Source organism: Eptesicus fuscus, chromosome 23 (genome assembly GCF_027574615.1).
Source record: "Eptesicus fuscus isolate TK198812 chromosome 23, DD_ASM_mEF_20220401, whole genome shotgun sequence".
Lineage (NCBI taxonomy): Eukaryota > Metazoa > Chordata > Mammalia > Chiroptera > Vespertilionidae > Eptesicus > Eptesicus fuscus.
This window is the reverse complement of record NC_072495.1, coordinates 6,193,619-6,207,486: the sequence shown is the minus strand read 5'-3', so window position 1 is coordinate 6,207,486 and position 13,868 is coordinate 6,193,619. Positions and strand designations below refer to the sequence as shown.

General features: G+C 52.2%; 1 protein-coding gene across 1 annotated transcript; it reads right to left on the bottom strand.

The window, feature by feature from the left end:
• Positions 1–12,497: 12,497 nt before the first annotated feature.
• HRK (harakiri, BCL2 interacting protein) lies at positions 12,498–12,773 on the bottom strand. The gene has a single exon (XM_054712335.1). The coding sequence runs from the start codon at positions 12,771–12,773 to the stop codon at positions 12,498–12,500; it is 276 nt and encodes a 91-aa protein (XP_054568310.1).
• Between the last annotated feature and the right edge of the window lie 1,095 nt (positions 12,774–13,868).

The window sequence follows — 13,868 nt, the reverse complement described above, 5'->3', positions numbered from 1 at the left end:
AGGCAGTTCTCTGGTTCAGCCCCAGACTCCTCTCCAGGCTCCAGGTCCTATTCCCTCATCTTCCCCCTTCAGCTCAGGGGTGTTGCCAGCCCAGCAGTGAGCACTGCTTTTTCTGTCATTGGTTTCTAACCCCTGCCCACACTTGGGTCAATTCTCCTCTGATTACTCAGTTTGGGGGTGCTCTCTGCCTTTTCCTTGGACCCCAACCAAATACATGTGACTGCACTCAAGAGAGGAGTCCTAAACACAGACCCCACCATCTACATTAGCAACAGTGGACCTCACTATCTACGTGAGCTGACGGTCACGGGGGTCCAAGTCAGCAACTTCAAACCTTAAAAAACGGCACATATGCAAGAGAACGGAAAACATGTGCCCCCACAAAGACCTGTATACAAACATTCATAGGAGCATTATCCACACCAGCCCCAAAGTGGAAACAACCTAAGGGTCCATCAGCTGAGGAATGCACACATAGATTGGGGTATGTCCACACAGTGGAATAGGATGCAGCCATTAAAAGGAATGAGGTCCTGACACACGCTACAGCACGGATGAACCTTGAGGACATGACGCTAAAAGAAAGAAGCCAGACAGGAGAAGACAAAGATTGTATGATTCCATTAAATGAAATGTCCAGAAGAGGCAAATGTTGAGTTCAATGCACATGATGAAGGGAACATTACAATGGCACCAGGAGAGGTGAGAAAAATGGGTTTATTGTGTGTGTGTGTGTGTGTGTGTGTGTTTTGAGAAATGGTATTTTTAAAGCTGTGATCAGCTTCATCCACCAAAAGAATGGCGTTTTCTTGCAACACTAGGAAGGACCAGCAACTGGTTTTCACTTTTCCTCCCTGTGCATCATTGAGCCTGACTCAGGTGTCCCAGGCCTGCTGACGGGATGAATCCCCACGCCCATGCATGTGCTGGTTACAGGTTGGTGTCCACAGTGAAACGTTAGCATCGGAAGCTCCCCACTCCACAGCCAGTGGACACATTTCCCCACGTCCCACAAACAGGAGTGGGCTTGTGCATACATTTTTGGGGATCTGATGTTGGACGCCCTGGGCTAGGGATCTAGCCCACAGAAGCAGTTACATAATTGGATGTTCTCTCCAACTTTATTTGTAATAGAGACAATTTGGAAATAACCCAGGTGTCCATCAATAGGAGGCTGGATTAACAAATTGAGCTACATGCATACCAGAAAGAGGTAGATCTAAATATGCTGAGACACCCTGGCTCAGTAGCTCAGTGGGTTAGAGCGTGGTCCTGATACGCCAAGGTTTTGGGTTCAATCCCCAGTCAGAGCACTTACAAGAATCAACCAATGAATGCATGAACAAGTGAAATAACAACTCAATAGTTCCCCCCCTTCTCTCTCTCTAGAAATCAATAAATAAAAATTTTAAAAGTAAATGAATAAATATGCCAACACAGAAACATGGTTGTGATTCTTCATTGAAAAGAGCAAATGGCCAAATAGCACAATCCCAGATTGGTTTTCCATTAATGAGTATGTGTGCGTGTGCGTGTGTGTGCGTGTGCGTGTGTGTCTCCACATAAAAAGGTGTGGCAGAGACACAGAATACTGTAATGGTTAAGAGCACAGACTGGAGCCTGACGCCCAAGTTGGAGTCTTGATTCAGACACACAAAAGCTGTGTGACTTTGGCCCGTTATTTAACCTCTCTGGGCCCCTGTTTTCTTTTATGGAAAAGGGGAGAGAATAACAGCAAATCTCATTGTGTTGATGTGAGGACTGAAAGTATTAGCACATGTGAGGCTAGCCCGGCCTGCATGGCTCAGTGGCTGAGCATCGACCTATCAACCAGGAGGTAATGGTTTGATTTAAGGTTGAGGCACATGACCGGGTTGTGGGCTCGATCCCCAGTGTGGGGCATGCAGGATGCAGCCGATCAATGATTCCCTCTCATCACTGATGTTTCTATCTTTCTCTCCCTCTCCCTTCCAACCCAGAAACTCATCAGCAGCTTCCGATGTTAACGTTTCACTGTGGACACACACACACACACACACACACACACACACACACACATATATATATATATATATATATATATATATATATATATATAATGAAATTGTGCACATAGGTCTGCCTTTGTTGTTATTGTTATTATATAATCTGGACTGTAAGTGACCCCAGGGGAGTAAAGGGAGTTTTACTTTCTATATTTCTGTATTGTTTGTTTTGGGTTTTCTGTTTGTTTGTTGCAAGGAACAAATAATAATTATACAATTTGAAACTATTTTCAAAACATGAAGTCCACTGCCCCCTGTGAACCACTGTCCTGCCCCTGGGATGTTTTCCCTTCAACTTGGCTCATAAAGAACTTTCTCCAATGCTGACTCACAACCAAAGCTCATGACTGAGGACATTCATGAAACCCCTTTAAAAAGTGTCCCCATTTCCACTTTTCACCACAGTATGGAGGGGGCGGGAGGAGAGCCTCGAGGTCCTGCCTCCCTGGGCTGCATTTGGGCGCTGAAAGTAGCGATCTGTGAACCCCACGGCAGGAGGCTCACTCCCTTTTTCCTGTGCCTGAAAAGAGGACTCTTGCATTCCCCATTAAGAGGCCACAATTTTTAATTTTAAAAAATACTTTTTTTTGCACAAGGCAGAAGTTACACATTCAAACAATAGAGGGGATAGAAATCGAAGGAAAGTCCCCTTCATTCTAATCTTCCCAGAATATTTTCTGTGCATTTACAGACACCATGTCCCTCCCCACCCCATCATTATGTCCCCAGAGCCCAGCATAATGCCCACACATAGTAGGTGTTCAATTCAACCTGTTGAATGAGAGTAAGTGAGCACATGACTAATGGTGGCAACTTCCCCCTCTCCCATCTTTGGTTTCGGTGGGTTGATTTTGCCCATAGAGTTCTGACGGCACCAGAGCTCTCCATGTAGAACCTTCCTGGAGGGAAGAAGGTTGCTCAGGTCTGTGTCATTGCTTCAATCTCCATTGTGTAGCTCATGTTGTCCAGTTAGGAAGCTGGGCCTGCGAAGACGGTGGCGAGGGGACCGAAGGAGCAGAAGCCTGGTTTGCGTGTGTAAGAGAGCGGGGAGCCGTTCGGCAGTTCCTGGAAGAAGTATTTGCTCCCCTCTGCCCAGCCCCCTGCCATCTCATTAATTATCAATGCTATCAATGAGTAGCTAGCAGTGCTATCACAAATAGTCATCAATACTTTCAGTGAGTAGTTATCAGTGCTATCAGTAAATAGTTACCAATGCGATCATGAATAGCTATTGATTATGTAAAGTCTATGGAGAGAACCCAGAGAACTCATGGCTCCCGCCCACTATGAGGTTATGGCAGATGGGCCTTGAATGCCAAACACACTGGACTCTGGAGGGTAAGCACTGAGAGAGGGGAGGCAGCAGCTCAGCACAGAATGGGCACCAGATCCAGTGGGCAGACCCTTCCCTGAAGTAAGCTTGCCGTACGTATCACATGACATGCACATTCTTTGACCCAACAATTTCACTTCTAGGAACCTCACTTTTTTTTTTGGCAAAGTTGCCGAAACAAGAATGTTCACTGCACCTCGTTTACACTACCAGAAAATGGGAAACAGGCAAATGTCCCTAAGGAGGTGGCCAACAATGGAACACTATGCAGCCATGAAAAAGGATGATAGTGACCACCTTTCCTTGTTGACATGGGAAGATCTCAGCAACCTAATATCAGTGGAGGGGGGGAAGCAGGTGACAAAACATAAGCAGTATGATCTCATTTCTTTAAAACAGGATACCTGTGTGGGTGTGGGTGCTATCAAGCGATGTCCAGCAGGGTGGTACCTAAATCAGGTCGCAACTTGGGATGCACTGGGCCCAGTAACGTGCACCCAGGAGGGACCGGGGCAACTGGAGTGTTGATGTCCCATCTAAAGGGGACACTCATCTCCGGTATTCTGTTGCCACGTGGAAATACAAACTCGCGGTTGTCAGATCTTTCCATTTCTCCAAGAAAAACTGGAAGTACAGTCTTCTACATGAAAGTCCATACTGGAAACCTGCCTGGTTTTTAAGTGTTGGCAGGGAGTTGGGGGGTGGAACTTGCAAGTTGAACAAAATTCAACTGCAGGTCCAATTCAGTTGGGAGATCGGCAGGTTTCGACCCTTGCTCCTACTCAGACACTTGTAGAGTTAGCTGGCATGGCAGCCCACCTCCTCTTAACCCTCAGCAGCTATCTCTGTGCCTTGTTTTCCCCATCTGTAAGGGAAGGGAATGGGGCCAGGTGGTCTCTAAAGTCCTGTGTAGCTCTGGCTGTGTTTCTAGAATGGTGACCTTTGGGGTCATAGGTCTTTTAGGAATCAGACCACAGCCATGGTTTCTCTCTCAAGTGAGGGGAAACAGAGGAGTGTGAAATTAGCCAAGTTTATGTGTAATTTCCCAAATTCCCTGAGGCCTCCCCAAACACATCCATCCCTTCCTTCATCCAGTAGTTAGTGAATGCCCACACTGTGCTGGTCACCATGCCACGTGCTGGAATGGGACTGGAGGCCAGTGTCTCCCAGGATAGGAGTGCTGTCCTGGAGGTTCTGCAGCTCTGGTTCAGTGGCTTAGACAGGCTGCTGGTCAGCCCCGGAGTGGGAGAAGCAGAATTAGCAACTGCTTTATGCAGAAGGTCCAGAAAAGTCTCCTAGGAGCTCCCACCATACTATCACTTGGGACCCGTGGACTGAATTTCACACCGAATAAGAACAACACTATCATTTGCTATTTCCTGGACATCAGTGATGTCCCTCATGCTGCTGAGAAAGCAAAGGGACAGGCCTCAGCTCACACAACTGGTAAAGGGCAGGCGGGGGCCTAATCCAAAAGTCAGCCTGACTCCAAAGTTCCTGTCCCTTCCACCCAGATACCCTGCCTCAGCATAAAATCTGGGTGAATAAGATAAATAATACATTACCAGTGGTTCAATTTCCTGAATCAAGAATTAGGCCCCATGGTGTACCAACAGGCTAAAACACTTTCAACCCTGAACCAAGAATTAGGCCCCATGGTGTGCCAACAGGCTAAACATTTTCATTCGGGCTGTCTTAGCAAATGGTATCGATTCTTGAATCCATCGCATTGCCCCTGACACATTTCCACTCTGAAGACGCCCCCTCCTTGTCTGAGTTTTCCCATCAGCAGCATGTTAGCATCTAGTAGTATTTATTAAGTACCAGTGGATCCAAGGATATCAGGTGAACGTGGTCCATGGCTGTCCCATGATGACAGGTGCAGCCAGGCAGGCAGGGATGCTCTGCGAACCCTAGTGACATGGCTGTGGCTTGGAGCCTGTCGCTGAAGTGGGGATAGGCATGCAAGGAGTCCTCTGTACTCATCTGCACGGCAGCAATGTCTAGAGACGCCATCCACAAAGAACATTCTACAAAAGGACAGTACGGACTTAGCTGAGGATGGTAACAGCCAACTCTAGAGCCAAGCTGATAACCACATTCTGTAGAGAGGCCGGTGACATGGATGAGAAATGGGAACAAATGACCATGTTTGTCTAGTAAGCCCTTCGGCACCTTTAGCACACAACTTGCTCTTTAGACAACCTTCATGCTAAAAGGATGTTTACATAAGCTTTGACAGCAAAGTCCCACTGGTGGGCATTATTAGGAAATCATCTGTGATGTGCCCCAAGAGTTATACATGAGGATGTTCTTTGTCAGGTTGGAAACAATCTAAACGACCAACAACAGCAGACTGGGCCCTGGCCGGGTAGCTCAGTTGGCTAGAGTGTCGTCCCGATACATCAAGGTTGCAGGTTCGATCCCCAGTCAGGTCACTTACAAAAATCAACCAATGAATGCATAAATAAGTGGAATCCTCTGTGTGTGTGTGTGTGTGTGTGTGTGTGTGTGTGTCTCAAATCAATCAATAAATAACATTTTTAAAAGAGCAGACTAGGAGGCTAAAGGATGGAACAGCCAAATAATGAAACACTACGCAGCCTCTAAGAAGTGTGCTGGAGAAAATATAAGGCGTGGAAGAACAGGATAGAATGAGGATGCCAGGTTTCAGAGAATATATTTAGAATGATCCCGTTTGTTAAAGTGCCTACCAGTGCATTTTTAGACTGGGAAGAAATGGATCAAAATGGTAACAATGGCGGTGAGAGCAAAACAATTGACTACAATTTTGTTTTATTCGGCATTTCCCAAATATTTGATAATGAAAGTGCAATACTGTTTGTAAGCAAAGAAAGGGTGTGTTTTTTTAATTTTTTAAAAAAAGGAATATTACATTAAGTCTCCCAAGCAATTTAATTCCATCTTGCCCAAGCCTATGGCCCGTGGAACAAAGGTTCAATGAAGACAACACCCCATGGGGCAGCCAACTTTCTCTCCACAGGAGAGTAAGGGAGCTCTCTCCTTTCCTGGGTCCCCAGCAGGAATAAAAGGATGCATCTCACTGAGGTGGGCTAAAACAGAGGCCCCCTACCTTACCTCATAGCACAGGCTCCAGTTTAGGGCGGGAGGAGAGAGAGAAGACAATTACTGGGTTGAAAGGCAAAACTTCTTAGGCGATGGAAACCCAGCCAGTATCCACAATGTTCCGAGTGCCCTGAGGTAAGCAAGTTCACTTCCACTGAGAGGCTGGGGTTGGGGTCGGAGCCAGGGCCTCCTGTCCCTGAAGTCTAAGAGCATCTAAAGCCAGGGACTGAGCCCTAACTGGTTTGGCTCAGTGGATAGAGTGTCGGCTTGCGGACTGAAAGGTCCCAGGTTCAATTCCGATCAAGGGCGGCCAAGGGCATGTACCTTGGTTGCGGGCACATCCCCAGTAGGAGGTGTTCAGGAGGCAGCTGAACGATGTTTCTCTCTCATCGATGTTTCTAACTCTCTATCCCTCTCCCTTCCTCTCTGTAAAGAAATCAATAAAATATATTTAATAAAAATTTTTTAAAAAAGCCAGGAGCTGAGACTGGTTCTGTATCTTTGCATCCGGGTGCCCAGCTCTGAGCTGGTGCTCAATTCATGTCTGCAAATCATGACGATGGAATGTTGCAGCCTGTTTTACTGCTTCATATCTAATTCTTCTCTTGCAAAGTGTCTCATCATGTGCGGTCAGCGTTTGTGAATCCCATTACTTATGAAAGCCTCTCGGAACTTGGTTTTGTCCCCAGCCCCTCCTCCCCATTGCACTTAGAACCCCACCTCCCTCCCATGGCCGGATCTAGCCCCCGTCTACCCCTCCGATGTCTGCTACCCCAAGTTCATAGGGCATTAGCCACACTGCTCATTTTTCTCTTCTTCAAACACACCGTGCAAAGTCTCACCTCCAGGCCACTGGGCGTGCTAGTCTCTTCCCAGAACCCCTTACTTGCAGGTCTTCAGATGGCTGACTCCTTCTTGCCATTCAGTCACCAGTACCCTGGCTCCTCCTCAAAGAGACCACCCCTCACCACTGCAAATGGGGGGTCCCCTGGGCCCTCCCTATTACATTACCTTCTAGTATGCCCTTCAGAGCCCTCGGCACTTTCTGAAATGATCTCTGTGTTAGACTGCATAATCCAAAGATGGCCGCAGCGGTATCTCCTGCTCACACACTCCTCTAGAACTTTGCCCCTCCCTGATGGGCAGTCTTGTGACTTCTGAAGCTGGGCCAGAAAAGGCCACGCAGCTTCCACTTGCTCCCCAAGACATTTGCTTTTGGAGCTCGGAATCACCATGTCAGAATCCAACAACTAACTATGAGGCTGTCATACTGTGAGGAAGCCCAGGCCACAAGAGGAGGCTGGGTGTAGGTGCTGTGATTGGCAGTCCCAGCTAGCACCCAGCATCAGTAGCCAGATCTGTAAACGAAGATCCCTCCCCATCCCATGACTCCAGCCCCCAGCCAGCCTTTATAAATTCCTACAGCAGAGATAAGTCACCCCAGCTATGCCTTTATCAATTCCTACCCCAAAGAATATATGGGCATAATCATACATTATGAGCATAACCAAGTAGTAGTTTTAGGCCATTAAGTTTTGGAGCAATGGGTTGCACAGCAATAGTAACCAAAACAATCTTTATTGACTTAATCACTTGTTTATTCCCACTAAAATGTAGGCTTCAGGAGAGCAGGGGCTTCTGGGTCTTGGCCCTTCCTGTGTCCACAGTGCCCTGCACACAGTAGGCACTCAATAACCACTAGGTGAATAAGTGAGAGGAGCTGAATTTGGGAAACAATAATACCTGTCTTGCATAGTTTCTAACTGATTCATGGATTCGTTACATATTGTGTACCTACTATGTGCCAAGCAAGTCGTTGGGGGCTAGGGACACTGTGGGACAATTCTATCATCACATATGGTGATGACCAGAGGGGAAATAGAAGCCCCTACTCACTCCTCCCTACCCCCAATGTAGATGACTTTTCAAAAATCATAGGTGTGGTCACCAGGTCCACCCAGCCCACATGGCGGAGGGGGGGGGGGGGTTGTATTTAATTGTCCCCGGGCCTGGCTGTTCTTACATGCACAGCTCAGTCGCTTGTGCCCTGGCCTCTCACCAGGCAAGCGGGTGACTCCAGACAAGCGACCATGTGGGCAGGAAGGCTGTACATCTGGCCCCTTCCAGGGGTTCCTCCCCAACAGCTGTCTCCTTCTGCTCTGCTCTCTCCCTCCACTCGCCTAAGCTTTCAAGCTCTAAAAGTAATGCTGGCAGAGGTGCAGCCAGCTAGGAGGGAGGCCTGAGGGATGTGCCTCCGGGTTTAACCACTTAATGACCAAAGTACCTGCCAAGAACCAGTTAGCAAATCTGGCTGGTGGGCCAGGCCCTCATTAATTAATTCATAAAAGCAGGCTCCTGCTGGCCCATTATCATCCTTGCCCCTGACCCTGTTGCCTCTTGGGCCTGCAAAATCCACCTTTCTCCCCTTCTCCTTAGTCCCAAGGCAAGAGTCCACGGGACCCCTCTACTAGGCAGATTCCTTGGCCTCATTCTCCCCGTCCCTGCCCCCTCCCAAGGCCCACTTCCCGCTCCCTCCCACACCTCCGCCAGCCGGCACTCACCATAAAGCACCTTTTGTTCCCCTTTCCTGTATCTTAGAGCAATGACTGGTTAAGTCACACCCACCCTCCTCCTGGCCTCCCAAGCCTCCCCGGACCCCCCCCCCCCCCCCGCCCCCAGGCTCCCTCAGAAAGGGACTCTCTCTACTGCAGGAATTCAAGGCTCACTACCCGCCTCTGCTTGCTACCCAGTATCTTCTCCCCTGCAGCCCACAAGTCATCTTGGGGGTAGAGGGGGGTAGAGGGGGAGCCCTCAAAGATAGAAACTCCAGTTCCACTTCTGACTTTGCCTCTGATCCTTTGGAATGACTCAGGTGGACGCTCTCTGCCTCAGTTTCCCCTTTGAAACAATCAGGATGGCATTAGCCATTTCAGAGCGTCCTCTGTTCCGTGGTGGAAGTGCCAGGCACTGCACTGGGCTCTAGACGTGGATGCTCTCCTACCATCCTCCCAACAACCCCAGAGTACAACTCCAATTTAAAAGGCTCAGAGAGGTTATGGTTCTTACCCAAGGTCACACTGCCAGCAAGTTCCTGGGCCGGGACTTAAATCCCATTCCATCTGATCTCTAAGTCCATGCTCTTAACCTCTGTACTATCCTGGCCCATCAGGCCCTAATTCTTCAAAAGGGCAAGTAGGAATGGTGTGGAATTGGCAGCAATGACTACGGCAAAATGTTGTGTACTTTGGGGGGGAAATATTAAATACACAATCATAATCATGATAGCTCACATTTATATCCCCTTCCTATGCTCCAGGCACTGTTCTAGACCTTTCTATGTCTGAATTTCTAAGTGCAACTGGAGTTTCTATCTCTTGACAACATCTATGTACTAAGTACTATACTTGTCCCCATTTTACATATGGGAAAACTGAGTCTCAGGGTTGTTGTTTTTCCAGGATTTATTTTTATAATGACTTCTGAGAAAAGTATTGCTGGTTCACAGTACAGGCCCAAAACAAGACTGTTGAAACGGTTGTCCTGCATACAGCTAAGCCCACCCTTAATGCCTAAGAGAAGGCTTGTCTGCCCTATGTGGTTGGCTCAGGTGCCCTGAACCCCCTAAACTATCCTATGAGGGTCCCCACTTCTCTGGAGGGTAGGAAAAGTGGAGAGGACCACAAACAGAACTCAGCAAATGGTCTTTCTCCTATGGATTTCCTTCCACCTCGTCCTAACTTACCCGAGGCTGGGGAAGGATGGGTTCCCCCGCCAAAAGCACAGAAAAAGTCTGAGCTGCAGAGAACTCCAGTCCCTTGGTTAGGAACCAAAGCTGGGATGGAGCTGGAGGAAAGGGGCGACTTAGGGCCAGGGCACCCCAGGCGTGAGATTCCTGGAGGATGCTGTAGCTGGGGGATAAGCAGGGGGTGGCCTGGAGTCAGGACACAGCAGGGAACTCTGGGGCAGAAGCAGGGCGAGGAGGGGGAAATAAACTCTAAACCGCTGCACCAGCGAAACCCCTCTCCGCCCCTCACCTGCAGCCCGAGGGAGGCCACAGGCCCCCCGCAGCCTCCTCTTTGGAGTCCTGGGTGCACCCCAGCCCGGAGGCGCACAGAGAGGCCCAGCTCCGGGGTTCTCCGCCCTTTGGGTGGGCTGCCCAGCATCCCGCACCGCCTTGTCCTGGGAAGGAAGCGCCTTCCCGAACCTCACCTGGACCCCAAGACAGGAGGAAGCCTTGTCTAGCCCTCCTCCCCTTTCTCCTGGATGGCGCGCCCTCCCATCTTTTCTTCTAACCCACTTTCCCTCCAGCTTCCACTAGTTCTCCAGCTCCCCCGCCTTCCTTTCTTCCCTTCTCCACCCTCCTTCCCACCTTTTCCCAAATTCCACGCTTTGGGCTTCAAAGCTCCGGGTCTCTCTCTCTCTCAACTCGCTCCACTTCATTATTTATTTATTTATTGACTTGCCCCCTGCGCCCAGTCCAAAAATGTTGTTTCCGCCCCTGGGGATTTGGCAGCCTCAGCCTGGCTGCTGCCGGCTGAGGGAGCCCCTCTCCCCGGAGGAGTAATAGCGGATGGGACCTCCGGGAGCCGGGCAGGGTGCGCCCCGAAGTACGCACCCCTCTTCACCAGCGCCCGGGCTGCGCCGGCCCACGAGACATCTGTCGCCCGCGCTCCCGGCTCACACCCCGCGCACCCCCGCAGCTCCCGGGGCGCTGCCACCCCCCACGCTCCGGCTGCCGCCTCTCCCCGAGGGCGCAGACGCTCGGGCCTCGCCTGCGGGCGCCGCGCCAGCTTCCCAGAGTGTCAGCGCGCGGCGGGGCTCGGGGCTCGGGGCTGGGCATCAGTGGGCCTTGGCGTCCCGGAGTCGCTGGCTTTCTCACCTTCGACCTTCACCTTCTGGCTCTAGACTCACCTCTGGTGGGCTCAGCCCGATCTCCCCCACCCCATTCTCTGCAGCTCCCCTGTCTATTCCAGAATCTGAAAAGAAGGCGTTCCTTACACGTTTGTTCCCCCAAAGCGCCTAACTCAGTGCCAGGCGCACAGCTGGTCCTCAATGATTTCCCCAGCCCCACGGGCCTAGCGCACAGTAGGTGATCAGTACCCCTATCCCACTAGTACCAAGCACACTAGGTGCTCAGTACTCACTCCCCACCCCCACCACCGCGCAAGGAATCCAACATTCCCTTCCTAATCTGGGCACAGCACCCAGAGGAGCTCACTAAATGCTCTTTCGTTAAGGCTTCCCCCCAGGGAGCTTCCCTAAGGGCCTCCGATCCCAGCCCACTTCGGGGGGCATCTCAGCCCCAACCGTCTGATGAAGAGTGGGCCGCGCTCCTTAAACGGGACACCTCGCTGGAGAAGGAGCGAAGAAGTTGCCAGCGCGAAGGGAAATTGCCAAGCGCGCGGGCCCGGAGGAGAAAGAGCGCCAGCTAGAAACCCGGAGAGGGAGGAAGGATGGAGATGCGCTCCAGGCGCGGGAGAATGGGGCACAGAAACTGGAGAAGGGGCACTTAGAAGAACCGGGTTTGGAGTGGAGGGGATGGAGACTGTGGCGACTTAGGACCGCCAGGCGGCTTGGAAGAGGATGGGGGACTTGTCTTGAAACAGCGCTACATTGTAATTATCTGGCGTGGCTGGTAACTACGTTGTCACAGCAAACACACTTTTCCCTCGGATTGTGTGTTTATTGGAGCGGCTGGTGGGGAATGGGGAGGCCGAAGCCCTCCCTCTGGAGGTAGTGGCAAGATGCGTTAAAGGAGTCAAAGAGAAGGGGACAGAAACGGCGGGCCTGACACGTGGAAGGAGAGATGGGGACTGGCCAGGAGGGGCACGTAGATCCTTGTGAGAGAAGGAAGCAGGGGAAGAAGGAGGTGGGAAGGGAAGAAAGCTAAACTTGTGGTTCTCCAGCTCCCAGGCCAGCCCAGCGTCTCCAGCCCCCGGCCGCCGCGCCCCGGCGCTCGCTGGCTGGCTCGCGTACCTGTTGCTTGCTCCGGCTGGGTCTCGGCTCCGGCCCCACCAAGAAGCCCCGCGTTCCTACAAGTTCCGCCTGCCGAGCAGCCAGGCCGCCAGCGCCGCCACCTGCGCGGCCGCGCACAGCCAGGGCCAGTAGGTGGGGAGCGCGCCGGGCGCCGGCGCCCTCCGGCTCCGCGCGCGGCGCCGCCACATGGTGCGCTGGTGCAGCTCGTCGCCGAGCGCCTTGAGCCGGGCGGCCGTGAGCTGCGCGGCGGAGGAGCGCAGACCCAGGCGCCCCGCGCTGCAGGCGCACACGGCCGGGGGGCCGCGGCCGCGGTGCAGGGGGCACGGGCACATGACCGCTCGCCTCGCTCCCTCCCCGAGCTCGGGCCGCCCCTCGCCTCCTCTCCCTCCGGCCTCTGCGCCTGCCTCCGCCGCGCTCCAGCCGCCGGGGGCCTCCCCTGGACACCAAGTTTCTCCTTGTGTTGTGCGTTTGTTGTGCTGACGGCGCTATTATTAATTAAAGTGTCACATGGTGGAGGGGGGCGGGGAGGGCTGAGGAGGGGGGTTACATCATCCGGCCCCGGGAGGGGGGGGGGGGCTGCAGGCAGAAGAAACCGAGAGGTAACTTTTAACCCTAGCGGCGCCGGCGCCGAGGGGGTGTGCGGTTTGGGAGCAGCGGAGCGCGGCGCGCTGGGACGCCACCAGGCGCCCCGCCGCGGAGGTCCCAGGTTTGGGGGGTCGCGGGGGACCCCCGCTGAGGCGTGGAGCTCAAGGAAAGGTTTTGCCCTTCGTTTTTTTTCCCCCCAAATCCAGCTCCGGTTCCGATTTGGCCAGGGAAGCAGGCTCGTTTGCCGTTTTGGATGGAGCTGAATCGAATTCGGCTGTTATTATTCCAAAATAGAGCGAGGCCATTGTTTTGTTTTAGGGAGGTAGGTTGGTCCAGAATCTTCCGAGAGAGCCAGATGCAACCCAACTTGCCTACTTTCAGGTCTGACTCGGCACCTGTAGGCTTAGGATTTGAACACACCGACCCACGCCCCCACCCCTCCCCGCACTCGGCGGCCGAACGAGCCGAACGCACCCCCGGGCGCAGCTGGAAACCTGTGGAGGCGGGTGGGGGTTCGAGGGGTCGGTCCTCAGCCCCCCGCGGGGCGCGGAGACGGGCGTTCTCGGGCGCACCGCGCTCGCACCCGCAATCTCCTCACCGGGGGCCTTCTAGAAGGAACTTGTTTTTGTCTGCGTCCTTTGTGGATATTGTTTTGCTGCTGGGTTGCAGTTTCTAGTGGCGATCCTAAGGGGTCGGCGGGGGCCAGGGCGAGGGTGTCCATAGGGACTCCAGCCCCTCTCCAAACCGAAGGCCCTACGTCTCTCTCCCGACTAGAAAGTGTGGCGCTGTCCCTGCTGGTGAAGTTACAGATGAACGTGGGGGTCTCTCAGGATTATTGGGGG

What these genes read in the sequence shown, in the direction of transcription:
- HRK (XM_054712335.1), bottom strand. Translation starts at nt 12,773, where the DNA reads ATGTGCCCGTGCCCCCTGCACCGCGGCCGCGGCCCCCCGGCCGTGTGC.